We start from the raw sequence: 16,225 nt of genomic DNA, 5'->3' as shown, positions 1-16,225 counted from the left end.
CATACATGAACATCAACTAGCCTCGAAACGACACGACCAGCTATCCTTAGTAGCCACACACGCAGACAACAAGCAACATGAATTCGACTGGGACAACACTACTATCATAGGGCAAGCCAGACAGAGAACAGCCAGGGAATTCCTAGAGGCATGGCATTCATCCACAAACTCCATCAACAAACACATCGACCTGGACCCAATATACCAACCACTACAGCGGACAGCTGAAACTGACAACCGGAAGCGGCAGGGACAGACCACTATAAACACCGGAGGAAACATCAAAGAAGCGCTTTGCAGGAGGCTCTCAAGCACTGATGATGTCGCCTAGCCAGGGGACGAAACGTTTGCAACAAAAACTTCCAGCTGGGGTTATATTCTCTGGAATTCCAAAGAATTGGAGAAGACCACACTGAGAGATACAAGTTTCTGAAAGGGCTTGACAAGGTACACACTGAGAAACTATTTCTGTCTATCAAAGAAACTAAAACCGAAAAGATTGTCTCAGGTTAAGATGATGATGGTAATTGAGGATTGAGGTGAAGTAAGATTTCCAAACTCAAATGGTTGTGAATCCTTGGAATTTTCGAACCAAGAAGGTTTTTAACTCTTTCATGGGATGTGAACTTTTTTGATGTTGCCCATCCTAAATTGCCCTTGAACTGAGTTGCTTGCTTGACTATTTCAGAGGGCAGTTAAGAGTCAGCCACATTGGTCTAGGCCTGGAGTCACATGTAGGCCAGACTATGTGAGGACTGCAGTTTTCCTTCCCAAAAATATATTAATGAGCAAGATGAGTTTTTACAAGTAATAGTCATTATGGCCACTGTAACTAAGAAGCTTCAAATTCCAGATTTTATTCACTGAATTTAAATTGCGCAGGTTAACTTAGTGGGAGTGGGATACTCCATATCGAATATATTTAAGACTGAAAAGTGGGTGGGCTGGTGGAAAGTGCAAAACCAGTTATTTCCAGATTAAATGACAGAGCAATCTTAATGATCTATCCCTGCTCCTTTACCTTGTGCTTTTGTGAATGATGGGAACATATTAAAGATGACACTAAGTTAAAGTAACCTTATACAAATTAATGGACAAACTAAATAGAAAAAAAAGTGACGAACTTTCACAAATCCCCTCAAAAGGAGGTACTTACTTGAGTAAATATAAATCAAACTGTTGTTCAGAGATGCAAAGAGAGATTGGGAAAAAGGCATAGCTGCAGAGGCGAAACATAACAGTGAAAAGGGTCTTTTGGTGCTGACACAGAAAGACGTTGGTCAGAGGCTAGACGACCAATTCTTTGAGAGAAAGGGCAGATTCAACACAGGGCGGCATATTTTACACGGAGCGCTGTTGAAATCTCAAATGCACTGCCTAAAAGCTGACTCAGTATTGACTTTCCAAAGTGAAGTGGATGAATTCTTGAAGGTACAAAATATGCAAAACTGTAGGGATGGAGCATAGAGAGTGGGAATAATCAAAAAGCTCTGCCAAAGCACCACAACAAGCACAATGGGGCCCAGGTTTCCAGTCAACAATGGGAACCTGGGGGTGTGCATCATATTCCTGTCCCTGTCTCCAGCCTGCTGTGAGCTGGACATTTGATAGGGTTGGGGTCTTAATGACCTCAGAAATAATCTGCGACTCTGATCATGGATAGGAGACTGAGAATGGTGGCGGGATACTAGGCATGTGGAGGTGCCGGTGTTGAACTGGAGTGGACAAAGTCAGAAGTCACACAACACCAGGTTACAGTCCAACAGGTTTATTTGAGTTAAAAATCACACAACACCAGGTTATAGTCCAACAGTTTTAATTGGAAGCACACAAGCTTTCAGAGCACCGATCCTTCATCAAGTGATTGTGGAGGACACAATTCTAAGGGACAGAATTTATAGCAAAAATTTACAGCGTGATGTAACTGAAATTATACATTGAAAAATACCTTGATTATCTGATGAGTCTTTCATCTATTCGAATACCATGATAGTTTCACTTCTTTCATATGTAAATCACAAAACCTTTTTTTAAAAAGTTGCATTCTCAGTTTAGCTGTAACAATGGATGATAGCTAGACAATATGTTGAAGGTGTTAGCCCTCTGTGTTCTCTGTCTATGCCATGATGTTTAGATTGTTATCTCACTTTTTTGATTAGAATCAGAGTTTTACAAATCACAAGCTTTCTGAGCACTGCTCTGTCGTCAGGCAAAATGATTTGTCACTTCACCTGTGAAGAAGCAGCGTTCTGAAAGCTTGTGATTTCAAATAAACCTGTCGAACTATAACCTGGTGTCGTGTTGAGGAAGTTAACATGCCACAGAGAGGCCAGTTCCATACTTTGCTTCTCTTTCAGAACTTTTTGGGGACTCAAGGGTTAAATTTTCCCCTGCCAAAGGACTTACTGCAGTATCAACTGAAGGCTTGTACTCTTACAATACAGACAGAACATCTCAGTACTGTATCTTAGAAACAGAACCTATTGGAGCCACACATGTGGACTCCCTGTAACCCCAGACAGAGGAATTTGCCCTTTCCAGACAAGACTGATAGCCCTGGCCAAAACCCTGTTAAAATGCCTCCTGCTCCCATTGTCTTACTTCCCCTCCACATTAGCATAGGTATGTGAATCCTCCATTTACTGAAGGAAGAACCCTTCTGCCTTAATCTCTTCCCATCAACACATAATCATGAACAATACGATAATCAGTTTCTGTAATCCATTCACACGTTATCACAGGGCATCGACATTCATCAAGCTTTGTAAATTCATAATTACCTGCTTTAAACTATGCAATGATAATCACCCATGTGACTGATATGCCTTTATCTAATTCCTATAAAATATACTGTCTCTGGGTGTAAGGCAAAGATTCGTGAAGAAGAGTCACTACAAGTAGACACTCGGCTACTTTAGAGATGCTTTGAATCTCTTGCTGGCCGTCTGATAATAAAGCTACTGGTGTTGTACAGAAAACTTGTGTCGTCTGCATTTGTGGAACAAAATAGACATCAACAGTGTGACTTCTGACTTCGGATACCAGGGAAGTAGAGCAGTCCTGGCCTGAATTGGCCGCCATTTCTGTGTTTTGTCATCTGTACATGGATTTATATGTTCAAAGTGGCCATTGGAAATGGAGAGCTAGGACCCAGGATAAAGCACATAAAGGTCAGTTATTGAGATTCTATTGCTGTACAGTAGAGCTTACTTTTTGTGCAAATCTGCTGTTTCTTGTATTGAATTGAACAGTCCAGCATTGCCACCCCTGTACCCACCAAACTGGAGCTGATCAGCTTCACAGAACACCTAATGTTTGCCCATCGCTGTGAAAATCTCGAAGTGGTCACAAATTTTTTAAATGCCCCACTCCATCCAATTTAAGAGGTGCCAACTTTCCTGCCTGTATCCACGGAAAAGCCAGCAGCCTGCAAACAGGGATAGTAGACTGACCATTCAATCTGGATATCTCTGGTTGGACGAGCACTGGATCTGGGCATCAGAGTCTTAGCCAACATTGCATCTGCACATCACTGGCTGGTACCGTGAAAAAGTAAAAGTGAGATGAGGAAAATACCTTTTCATGCAGCAAACAGTTTGGATCTGGAAAGCATTTCGAGTGTGGTGGAGCATCCAGCCGAGGCATTCAAAAGAGGATGAAGGAACAATATGCAGGGTCAACAGGAAGAAGGCAGGAGAAAACTTGGACAGGGTAAAATGCTCCTTTGGAGACGCAGTGCAGATATGATGGGCCAAATGGCTCCTTGGGCACTGTGACAATTCTGTGATTCTATGACAAGCCCCAGGGAGTGGTAAACATAGCTGTAAACAGAGAGAAGTGGGTCGCTGGAGGATATGCCACTGTGTCTGGGGTCTCGTGAAATTGTTCATTCCTAAAGTTGCCTGAGGTGTTTCCACTTCTCTAGGTGATCGCATAGCGACTTGGTGGGAGTGAGGCAAAAAGGGGTTGGATGTGGTGGGGGGGGCTGGGTGATAGTGTGTGAGGGTTACACCACAACACTTCAGGACAAACCTGATGGAGCAGTCAGACTTTACATGCCATTTAGCGTGGGCTGCAATTATGGAGTTGGAGTGGCTTCATCCTGTCCAATTAGTGCTTTGAAACTCCCTAATGAGGTTAAGAAGCAGAAGAAACCAGCTAATAATGTGAGATATGCACACCATTCTCATGTTTAATATTTTATTCTACTTTACTGATGGCTCAATATTTCATAACAAGAAATCAAGAAAAAAAAGCTCCTATTAATAACTTTTCATTCAGCTTCTTTGTGAAATGGCTCCATTACAGTTAAATTAGTTTAGTAGCAGATGAGATTGTGCTTATGAGTGCAGAAACAAATCCAGCAATTAAACCATATTTCACTCACTCCTGAATCAATTTGTGCTGGTTCAGAATCAATGTGTAATGAAGTGGACTCATTGTGTAGAGGGTTAAATATTAACCTGAGAAATCACAGGACTCAGGCAAAGCTGGTCGGACAAATGCTAGAGCAGGAGGTTTCAGAGTTGATAACTTACAGTGTCCGTACGGTGACGTTGAAATGTCCACCAGCTCCCACATCCAGAGAGGAACAATAGCCAAGAATGAGAAACAAAACATGTTATATTGCACAGGGGGAGTTTAATAAAGTTTCATACCTAATCATAAGCAACTAACTAAAAATAATCACAATGTAGAGTTACTTCTTTAAGCACCCTTATTTATTTAAGCAGACAGTCTTCTCTGAGGACTTACTGAGTAAAGACACCCATCATGGGATTGGTCTGAGTTTTGTAGTCCAGGAATGTTTGTGTTATATTGGCTGAAGTGATTGTGGTGGCACTGGTTTCAATGCTAATGAATTATATTGTGTGATATTAGTAACAATTGCATCAAAACAAATATATTTATACCAAATTAACTTCTTCAATATGAAACACCCCACTCATGAACTTTCAAAGTGTGGGAATACGAGGAGAATGATAGACTTTTATTGATAATCTAGTTTCAAGGATTAAGTATACAATGTTATCAATCACAAGGCAAACGAAGAGAGCTCACTTGTTGGTTTAATTCTGTTGCTTACTATAGCAAAGAACAGGAATAGTGGAAATGATACATTGTAAATTTGAAATTATTTAGAAACAGGAAAATGCAAAATGTCCAAGCTGGTGTTTAACAGACTTCCTTGACAGATCTATGATCTTGTTCATAGAAATACACCACTCAGTAAGAATTTAAAGAGCAAGAGATCTTAATAAGAAGACTTTGTGGCATCAAGCTGATGTTATAACATATACTTTCATTAAAATTAAGTATTGCTGCTCTTTAGGTAGCAGCAAATGCAATGCTTCACATGAAAGCAATTAATGGTGAATAATGTTCATAATCAAGTATGGTTAAGGTACAGCCTAAATAGCTCAGTGGTAAGTTTAGACTCCAGAATGTGCTTTATTCTTCATTCATGGAATGAGGGCATTGACATAGTCAGCATTCATTGCCCACCCATAACTGGCTGAGAGAAGCTGGTAGGGAATTGCCTTCTTGAACAATTGTAGTCCACCTTGGTGTAAATACCATTTGGACGGGATTTCCAGGACTTTGACTCAGTGACAATGAAAGAACAGTGATATAGTTACGAGTCAGGATGATGAGTGACTTGAAAATGATCTTGTAAGTGAAGCTGGTCCTGTGGATCTGCAGCCCTAAGTGGTAAAGACTGTGATTTTGGAAAGTGCTGTTGAAGCCTTGGCGAGTTGCTGCAGTATATTTTTGCAGATGGTGCCCACTGCTGCTACTGTGTGCTGGCAATGAAGGAGCGAAGATTTACTGAGGTGCCAACTTGAAAATCACTGTGGGTCTTAAGGTCAGGTGGAATCGTAGTGGAAGGAGGCCATTTAGCTCATTGTGTCTGCATTGGGTTCATACTGAGTTAGCTGACCTCTCCCAGGAACAATAGCACTGCATAGCTTAGATTGGGGCAGTGGTGGACAGCATGTGACCAGCAAGAGAGAACAGGATTAGGCTTGGTCATGTGACTATCCTTCTCAAGACGATTTATTACCTTAAGCAGAAAAGTGCAAGAAACTGGCAAAATACAAATGTTCAGAATCAAATTTGTATTCACAATTAGTATTTTAATAAGACATTGAATAATGAGATTTTAATTTGAAGAAAGACTTGAGAAATTGTGCCTTTTTTAATAGAAGAGAGAAGGTTATATGACGTGTTGAAAGGTGTAATTAATCTTTGAAGGGATGGAACAGGTGCAAGTGATTCTAGAATGAGGAGACACAAGGTGTAAGGATTATGAAGAGCATGAGGAAGCTTTTACACAGAGAGCTATGGGACTGCAGAATGGTTTACTGGAGTCAATGATTGATTTAGATCCCATGAAAATATTACTAAAGGAAGGGGGTTGGTTAGCTTAGTTGGTTGAATGGTTGGTTTGTGATACTATATGACATCAACAGCCTGGGTTCAATTCCCACACTAGCTGAGGTTACCATGAAGGGCTCTCCTTCTCAACCTCTCCCCTTGCCCGAGGCATGGTGACCAAGAGGTTAATAGACCAAAATATACAACCTCACACTAAACCACACAAACCTGAATATTTCTTCATTCATTCAGGGCAATTCAGAAGCAATCTCATTACTGGAGTCTCAAGCCATATGTAGGCCAGACCGGGCAAGGAAGGCAGTTTCCCCTCCCAAAAGGACATTAGTGAGCCAGATGGGATTTTCGACAATTGATACATGATCATCATTAGACTTTTAATTCCAGATATTTGTTGAATTCAAAATCCCCATCTGCTGTGGCAAGATTCAAAACTGGGTCCCCAGAATGTTATCTGGGCCTCTGGATTAACAGTCCACTGGGCCATCGACTCCCATTAGACTCCCATTTCATTAGCAATTGAAAAGAGAAACATAGAGCTAACGTGATCTGCACAAATCCTGCAGTGGGAAAGCAGTCAAAAAGAGGGGAAAACCATAAAAGATTCAAACAGACGGAAGATGAGTGCAAATTCTCTCAAGGACAAGATGAGAAGCACACCTTCCCAAGTAATGCTCTTCTCAGTAACATTAGTGGCCTCAATGTAAATATGATGATCAGTGAGAAACTGAAGGGTCATTAAAACAATGGAGTCACTGCAAAATACAGAATGGATGCTGCTCCCCAATATCACTCTGTGATGCTGAGAAACTGCAGTTCCATGAGTCTTTTTAATCTGGAAAGGAAAGTTCTGAGAGATTAATTTAGGAAAATCACTATGCTTGATCAAACTACTGAAAAAGTCAATGCAGAATACAGGTTTGAATTATGTCAATAAAAACCAGGGACATAATTTTAACTCTGAGAAAGGTAATGTGAGGATTGATAACAGGGTCTCCTTCATACAAAGATCAATATGTGCAATAGACTTCCAACTCCATCAGAGATGGATTAAAACCATGGGATTATTTCAGATGCGATTAGATGTTGTGAAAGTTTGTACAAAGACATTGCTTAAAGAGACAGGTTACTAAGTATTTGATTTTTGTTTTCGTTAAAAAGCTAGAATATCTTTGCAGTTGCAATTACTGGCCCACTGTGTGTTGGAATTGATCAGAAATGACCCTTCATTATCATATTTCAAGCAGCTGCTTGACACCGTTGGCTGAACAGGACTTCCACCACGCTTGGGTCTATGAGAGTGGAAGTATCCCCCAAGTCTTTCTCATTGCAAGCAATACGCCTCAGGATGCGCCTCATTATTTTACCTTTGGGGAAGAAAGAAATATTTGGTGAAAAATGGTGTCAGCTGGGTCATTTTTACAAATGGTCTGAGTTTTGCACACTGCAGTCCCAATTCTTCAGAGTGACACATGATTTACCTGAACGGGTCTTTGGGAGCCCAGGCGCATTTTGTATGAAGTCAGGCGTTGCTATCGGTCCAATCTTTTGTCGTACTGCAAATATTAAAAAGGAGAAATTGAGTGATTTCAGTTGGTTTAACTGTTTTAGTTTTTGAGTGATTTTGTTTTGTTGTTTGTCCAGATGGAAAACACCTGGTTGGAATTGATCAGAAATGATTTTCATTATCATATTTTAAGCAGCTGCTTGACACCATTGGCAGAAAAAGTCTTCTACCACCTCTAGGGTCTATGAGAGTGGAATAGGGTCAACTTAGAAAATAGGAGCAGGAGTAGACCATCCAGCCCTTCAAACCTGCTCTTCCATTTGATATGATCATGGCTGACACAGTAACTTGTTCCCACTTTCTCCCCATAATCTTTGATCCCTTTAGCAATAAGAATTACATCGACCTCCTTCCTGAAAACATTCAACGTTTTGGCCTTAAATGCTTTCAGTAGGAAGGAATTCCACAGGCTCACCATTCTCTGGCTGAAGATGTTTCTCCTCATCTCAATGCTAAATGACCCACTCTGCATTCTTAGACTGTGATCCCTGGTTCTAGACTCCGCAGTCATTGGGAACATTCTTCCTGAATTTACCTTGTCCAATCATACAGTCATTAGGTCATAGACCATGCCAACCAGATATCCTAACCTAGTCTAGTCTCATTTGCCAGCACTTAGCCTATATCCCTCTAAATCTTTTCTATTCATTTCCCCATCCAGATGCCATTTCAATGCTGTCATTGTACCAGCCTCCACCACTTCCTCTGGCAGTTCATTCCATAAACCTCTTTTATAAAAAGTTGCCCCTTAGGTCCATTTTATATCTTTCCCTTCTCAACCTAAACCTATGCCCTCTAGTTCTGGACTCCCCCACCCCAGGGAAAAGACCTTGTCTATTTATCCTGTTAGAATTTTATAGGTTTCCTCAAGATCCTTCCTCATTCTTCTGAACTCCAGTGAATATAGTCCTAATCAATCTCTTCATACACCGGATCATCCTTCCATGTTTAAACAAGTTCAGGCACCATAAGCTCCCACAGCAGATGCAAAACGGGGTTGTTACAGCGAGGAAGTCATAATGGTTCCAGCCAGTGTATCAGTGTGATGTATCCTGGCTCACAAAAGCACTCTGTGCCATGATGGATATGAGTCACAAAGTGGGTGACTGTCGGTTCAGGATTCAGGCCCAACTACAGGGATAAGAGCATGAGATGAAGGTTGATCCTGCAGTGGGACTGAGGGAGTGTCAAGGATGCTATCTCTAGGACGATACATTAAAACCCCCAAGGCACTGTTGGTCTCCCAAATAGATATAAAAAACTTTTCTGGCACTGCACAAAGAAGAACAGAGAAACTTTATCAGGGTTCTGGTTAAAACCTACCTTCCAACTAATATCATTAAAAACAGATCATTGTCTCATTACTGTTTGTAGGACTTTGCTGGGTGCAGATTGGCTGCTGTGCTTTCTACATTACAATGTTTACATTTTAAAAGTACTTCATTAACTATATTGAGGAGATAGTGGTAACATCTCTGGACTAGTAATCCAGAGGCAAGGCTACTGCTCTGGGGACATGAACTCCAACCCTATGACAGCCACTGGTAGAAATCATCATTTGGTCTGGCCTACATGTGATCCCAACCCACAGCAGTGTCGCTGGTTCTTAACTGTCCCCTGAAACATTCAAGCAGCCACTCAGTTCAAGGATAATTAGGGATGGGCAGCAATTGCTGGCCTTGCCAGTGACACCCTCATCATACAAAATCATTTTGAAAAGCTTTTTGGAATATCCAGAGTTAACAGAAGGAGCAATTTAAATAGGGAAGTAGGATGTAGGAGCTGATCATTTTGACTCTCTGAGCTTCATTGTTCAATAAAGTCATGATTGATCTGATTGTGGTCTTTCTAACCTGGTCTCTCGACAAAGAAAATGTGATCTAAGGCTTCCTTGAATAAGTTCTGTGACTCAGCCTCCATTGCTTTCTAGGGAAGAGAATTCCACAGACAACAAGGAAAAAGAAATGATACTGACCCCTTTGAGGACTGAACTCAGGACCTTCAGTTTATGAGACTGACACACTACCTGCAGCAGTAAGGAAGCACAGTCTTTGGATCCATGACTTTCTATTTTTCTTTATGAGGCCGATTTAAAGTGGCAAACCTTTCAAACCTGACCAACTTGGCAGATGAAGTAAAGAAACCCTAAGAGTTATCCATTCCAGTGACCGTGCTTGCTGCCACAAATGTTGTCAGTAATTTGCAGACTGGAATTTTAAAGCAGTAAATAAGAAATTGAATCACTAAAAATATTGGAAATTAATGGCACGTTCTGCCGGTATTTGGAAAAGATCAGCACAGCCCCCCCTGTAATCTCTCTTTCAACTCACGACTGACTGCCCTGCTATATATTTCATGATTCTTTATGAATTTTAATTTCCGCTCACATAAATTTTCTCTGTTTTTCTTTCCCATTCATCAGCACTTCCTCCCCAGTGGCTGATGCATGACAGTCTTGTTGCAATTCGGCTATAATTTATCCTCATTCCTTCCTTTTATGTCTACCCCTCTCTGACTGGTGTTGACAGCAGTTCTTTGATTTGTAGGTGGTATTAGCCAGCATGAAGTGGCTGGTTCACAGAATGAATATGCTGCGCTCAGCACTCTAGGTAAAAGCAAACGGTTAGAGGTGCTGGCACTTTGACTGAAGGAGAGAAATATCTGAGAATGTACAGTCAGAGGAAGGAGTAGAAGTAAAACTAAAAGGCCTCCTCCATGGCACGGCAATCCCTCAGACCATGCTGCAGCTGCAAGAGGCCTCCAGTTCTCCAGGGACCGCAGAAGGCAAATAATACCAGTACCATTCGGTGTAAAGTGCAAGCCTGTGGCTGAAGGCCATGTACAAACGTAGGCCAATTGCAATGCCACTACAGTACTAAAGTCAATTCCCAGGTTAAGAAATGTTGAACGGCTGACTGCAAATCACCACGAGCCAGCACCTGTAGGTGAGGAGAGTTAAGGAAAGGGGAAAAATGAAAAATAGGAAGAGAGTTTCCATTGAACTGCAATGAATACAATTCATTGTGAAATGCTTTTGGGCTGTTGCAATTTGATGAACCATTCTATAAATACAAGCTTCAGACTTGACATAGCTCTAGCATTCGCCTTGATTCAAGTTTGTCCCCATTTCAAGTTCTCACTCTTCACAATGCACAGCTACATCCAAGAGACTGTGAGCAACTTATTGGTAGACATTTTCTACCAACAGGTATTTTGACAGTTGCTCAGGCTGTGAAATTCTCCAGAGATTTCCTTTTGATTAGGTTAGATTCCCTACAGCGCGGAAACAGCTCCCTTCACCCAACAAGTCCACACCGATCCTCCGAAGAGTAACCCATGCAGACCCATTTCCCTCTGCACCTAACACTACGGGCAATTTAGCATGGCCAATTCATCTGACCTCCACATCTTTGGACTGTGGGAGGAAACCGGAGCACACCCACACAGACAGCGGGAGAATGTGCAAACACCACACAGACAGTCGCCCGAGGCTGGCTTCACCCAGCCTCCCAGTATGAGTTATAAATGAAAATCAGTCCCAACATGAGGAAGATATTGATTGGAGAGTGTGTGAACAAAGTGCTCACGGTGGCTCAGTGGTTAGCACTGCTGCCTCATAGCACTAGGGTTCCAGGTTCGATTCCAGCCTTGGGTATAGTACAGATGGAGGGAGCAACTGATGAAGGTGATGGATGGGAGGCCGGTCAAGCAGACAGATTTCTCATGGATGGTGTCAAGCTTCTTGAGTGTTGTTGTAGCCACACTCATCAAGGCAAGTGGGGAGTATTCCATCACATTCCTAAATTGTACCATGTATGTGGTGGGCAGGCTCTTGGGGCGGTAGGAGGTGATATAGCTGCCACAGACATCTCGGCCTCTTACTTGTTTTTATGGACAATATTTACATGGCTGCTCCAGTACACCTTTTGGTCAACAGTGATCCCAAGGATGTTGATAGAGGGGCATTCAGTGATGGAGATACCAGTGACTGCCAAGGGATGATGGTTAGATTCTCTCTTATTGGAGACAGTCATTGTCTGGCACTTGTGTGGCATAAATATTATTTGCCACTTTTCAGCCAAAGACTGGATATTGTTTAATTCTTATTGCATATGGATCACACACTGCTTCAGTATCTGAGGAATTGTGAACTGTACTGAACATTGCACAATCATTAGCGAACATCTCCACTACAGACCTTATAATGGAGGGAAGGTCACTAATGAAGATGAAGATGATTGGTCCTGGGACACCACCTTGAGGAACTCCAGCTGAGATGCTATGGAGCTGAGATAATTGACCTCCAACAACTGAAACTATCTTCCTTTGTGCTGGATTGGTGGAGAGTTGTCTCCCTGATTCCCACTGATACCAGTTTTGCTGGGGGTCCTTGTGCCACAGTTGGTCAAGTGTAGCCTTGATGTCAGACAGTCACCCTCACCGCACTGCACCTCACCTCACCTGCTTTCACATCTCAGGAAGGAGAAAAGGGGATTACTGAAACTTATGGTGCAGAATTGGCTGAATTCCCTTAAGCAGAAAATTGTAGTCAATAGATTTTAGTTCCAGTTACCAATGCTATTTTGTAAACAATTCAACATTGGCATTTAAGAAATGAACCAAGCAGCTTACGCACATTGGGATAGTTTTAGAAGTCACACGCAGACAGGATAGTGAAAAAGGTGTTTGCTATGCTTTTCTTTATTGGTCAGTACATTGAGTGTAGGAGTTGGGAGGTCATGTTGCGGTTGTACGAGACATTGGCTAGCCCACTTTTGGAATGCTCCATTCAATTCTAGTCTGCCTGCTGCAGGAATGACGTTGTTAAGCTTGAAATTGTTTGAAAAAGATTTACGAGGATTTTGCCAGGATTGGAGAGTTCGAGATATAGAGAGAGGCTAAATAGGCTGCACTATTATTCCTGTAGTTTTGGAGGCTGAGGGGTGACCTCATAAAAGTTTATTAAATCATGAGGGGCATGGATAGGGTAAATAGCCAACATCTTTTTCCCAGGGTAGGGGAGTTCAAAACTAGAGGGCATAGGTTTTAACATGAGAGGGGAAAGATTTACAGAGACCTAGAGGACCACTTTTCACCCAGAGAGTGGTGCATGTATGGAATGAGCTGCCAGAGGAAGTGGTGGAGACTGGTACAATTACAACATTTAAAAGATATCTGGATGGGTATATGAATAGGAAAGGTTTGGAGGGATTTGGGCCAAGTGCTGATAAATGGGACTAGATTAGTTTAGGATATCTGGTCGGCATGGACAAGTTGGACCGAAGGGTGTGTTTCTGTGCTGTACAACTTAATGACTCTATAACAGTCAGTCAAATAGTCACAGGTTCAAAGGTCAGCCAGGCACTCCTGCTGAAGTATCATTTAGTTGTGCTGCATTTGTTTTGGCAATTTAAACGCAGGCACAAATGATTTTACACTTGGTAAGTTTTTCTACAGCAGCACTTTGGCAAAAGAAACAATAGTGATGTGAGGAAAATCTTTTCCAACGAACTGAGCAGTTCGAATGTGAAATGCACCAACTGAGAGTGAGCTGGAAGCAGATTCGACTGAGGCATTCAATAGGGAATTGGTGCCAAGGGAAGTGGAATTGGTGCCATGGGAAGTGGAATTGGCGCCATGGGAAGTGGAAGATGTGTAATGGTTGGGGAAGCAGAGATGGTAATGTCACTAAGTGCATTGCTAACTTGAAGAGACGGCTCAGATATGATGGGTCAAATGCTGTAACAATTCTGTCATTCTGTGATTATATCAGTTTTCCATATTATAAATGATGTGTGTATGTTATCTCCAGGCTTAGAATTTATTACCTGATAGCATCACAGAGGAACAAAACAGAGGAACAGATATGTTATCCTTTAGTTTACATGGATTTTGATCTGGTTTGCTGAGATTACCCGGTTTCAGGTGGATTGGGGAGGTTTCTCATATTCTCAGGTACTTATAATGACGTAAAAGAGATTATAGTGTATAAAACAATGGTCCTTTTTTTCCCCTGCTTTCTTCCTCCTCCTTTCTCCAGCAACCTGTCTTCTCTGCTACCTTTTGCTCATCTCCTTCTGATATTGCAACCCATACCTGAAACTAAAGCCCCCAGTATTGGGTATATATGATCTACCTAGATACCTGTATCCAACTGCCCTCCTTGCAGACTTTACCAAGCTTCCTGAATTCTTCCAAAACTTCGGTGTGCCCACATACTTTGTAAAGCTGCTTTAGACAGATTTTCGCTCAACAAGACAGTTAAAGGATATGCGGAGGGTGGGGAGAACACACATCGAGAAGTGAAGTTTAGTTGACAAATAGCTGGAATGTAGGTTTACTAAACTAATGTGAAACGAAAGCCGAAACAGCTGGAAAAACTTAACAGGTCCTGGAAGGGTGACCCTTCTTCAGAATAGGGCTCAAAATTTTAATTCAGTTTTCTCTCCATAGATGTTTTTTGTTTTTTTTTAAACTCGACTAATAGCTAGACTAGGCAGATTGCCTTATGAGGTTTAAAAATGGAGATTGCAAGATTTTTTTTGATGAGGGTGTTAAGAATCACAAATTAAGATGGGTGGATAAAGTACAAATCCATCATGATTTAGTAGAAAGACAAAATAATGTTAAGGATTTGAATAAAAACATAAGGATTAGGAGAAGTTATAAGTCATTCAGTCCTTTGAGACTGCTTCATTATTCAATGAGATCTACTTCAAAACCTTTCTCCTGCACTAGTCCTCTGTGTGTTCTCTGCAGTTGAGAATGTTCAGAGGTTATTTGACTGGTGGATGTTCAAAAGATGTTTCTTCTTGTGGGAGAATCTAGAATCAGGAGTCATAGTTTAAAAATAAGGAGGTTAAGACAGAAATGAGGGAATTTTTTTTCTCTCCGGGTATTGCAAATCTTCCTCAAAGGCAGAATCTTCAGATATTTTTAAGGCTGAGGTAGACAGATTCTTGATTTCCAAAAGGGATGAAAGATTATCGGGGATATGCAGGAATGTGGATTAGATTGCCCACAGTGTGGAAACAGGCCCTTTGGCCCAACAAGTCCACACCAACCCTCTGAAGAGTAACCCTCCCAGACCCACTCCCCTGACTATTCCACCTAACATTATGGGCACTTAACACAGCCAATTCATCTAACCTGCACATCTTTGGATTGTGGGAGGAAACTGGAGCACCCGGAGGAAACTCACGCAGACACAGGGAGACATGTGGAGGTGAATTTAAAAGCAGATCAGCCATGATCTTACTGAACAGCAAAGGAGACTTGAGGCACTGAGTGGCATTCTCTTATTCCTTGTTCAGGTGTTCAAATAAATTTGAAGCCACAAGAAGATCAGCAATTATCTTATTAAATAGTTGAGTAGGATCGAGGGATTGAATGCCCTACACTGCTCCTAGTTCTTATGTTTTTATGCTGAAAAGAACTCTCACTACCAGAGTCTCCTTTACAATAAAGAACGGGTTGAGTAAATTGCATGTTCCAGGTTTATAGGGAAATGTATGTTATGTGATTGGTTTTCACAATCAGAGCCTTTCTTGTGCAAACTCTTCCCCACCCTCAATCCCTCTAGGCAAAGGTACCTTTGCTTTTCAGTTCATCTGTAATGAATTGAGTCAATTCTCTTCCATCCTTGAGAGTGACAAAACAGTAGATGCACTCGCCCTTCACAGGGTGGGGGTGGCTCACCACAGCAACCTCTGCGACGGCACTGTGCTCTGCCAGGGCGGACTCCACCTCTGCACTGCTCAGCAGGTGACCTGTAAAAGCAAAGATGTCAAACACACATTGATGTAGTTCAGAGGGAAGTCTCAGTCCAGACTGAAACCCTGCCCCCTGCCCCCAACCCCCAGACCTGATCATGGGTCCCAACTGTACTCTGCATATGAAGGCCTTTGGGTTTCAGTCAGAGGACAGACTGAGACAGACTGGCAATTCAAAGTAAGTGGCAGTGGTCCAGTGGTAGTGTTCCTATCTCTTCAAGTCCAACCTGTTTCAGAGATGTGTAAAGAACATTTATGAACAGATTATAGAGAATACACACACAAATCAACACAACTGTTAATGAGGAGAAAGTGAGGACTGCAAATGCCAGAGATCAGAGTGGAAACGTGTGGCGCTGGAAAAGCACAGCAGGTCAGGCAGCATCCGAGGAGCAGGAGAATCACATTTCAGAACATTCCTGATGAAGGGCTTATGCCTGAAATGTCGGCTCTCCTGCTCCTCAGATGCTGCCTAACCTGCTCTGCTTTT

General features: G+C 41.9%; 1 protein-coding gene across 3 annotated transcripts in view; it reads right to left on the bottom strand.

Moving 5' to 3' along the window:
• Nucleotides 1-6,802: 6,802 nt before the first annotated feature.
• acss2l (acyl-CoA synthetase short chain family member 2 like) overlaps nucleotides 6,803-16,225 on the bottom strand; it is a 70,808-nt gene continuing 61,385 nt past the window's right edge. For all 3 annotated transcript variants that reach the window (XM_043687772.1, XM_043687773.1, XM_043687771.1), the window contains 3 exons: nucleotides 15,556-15,732; nucleotides 7,878-7,952; nucleotides 6,803-7,763 (listed from right to left, as the gene is read on the bottom strand). In XM_043687772.1, the coding sequence (XP_043543707.1) occupies nucleotides 7,636-7,763; nucleotides 7,878-7,952; nucleotides 15,556-15,732 (380 nt within the window). In that variant the 3' untranslated portion in view covers nucleotides 6,803-7,635. The remainder of the gene's footprint in view (nucleotides 7,764-7,877; nucleotides 7,953-15,555; nucleotides 15,733-16,225) is intronic.

Source organism: Chiloscyllium plagiosum, chromosome 4 (assembly GCF_004010195.1).
Source record: "Chiloscyllium plagiosum isolate BGI_BamShark_2017 chromosome 4, ASM401019v2, whole genome shotgun sequence".
Taxonomy (NCBI): Eukaryota; Metazoa; Chordata; class Chondrichthyes; order Orectolobiformes; family Hemiscylliidae; genus Chiloscyllium; species Chiloscyllium plagiosum.
Note: the sequence above shows the minus strand (reverse complement) of the source record. Positions and strands in the feature narration are given on the sequence as shown.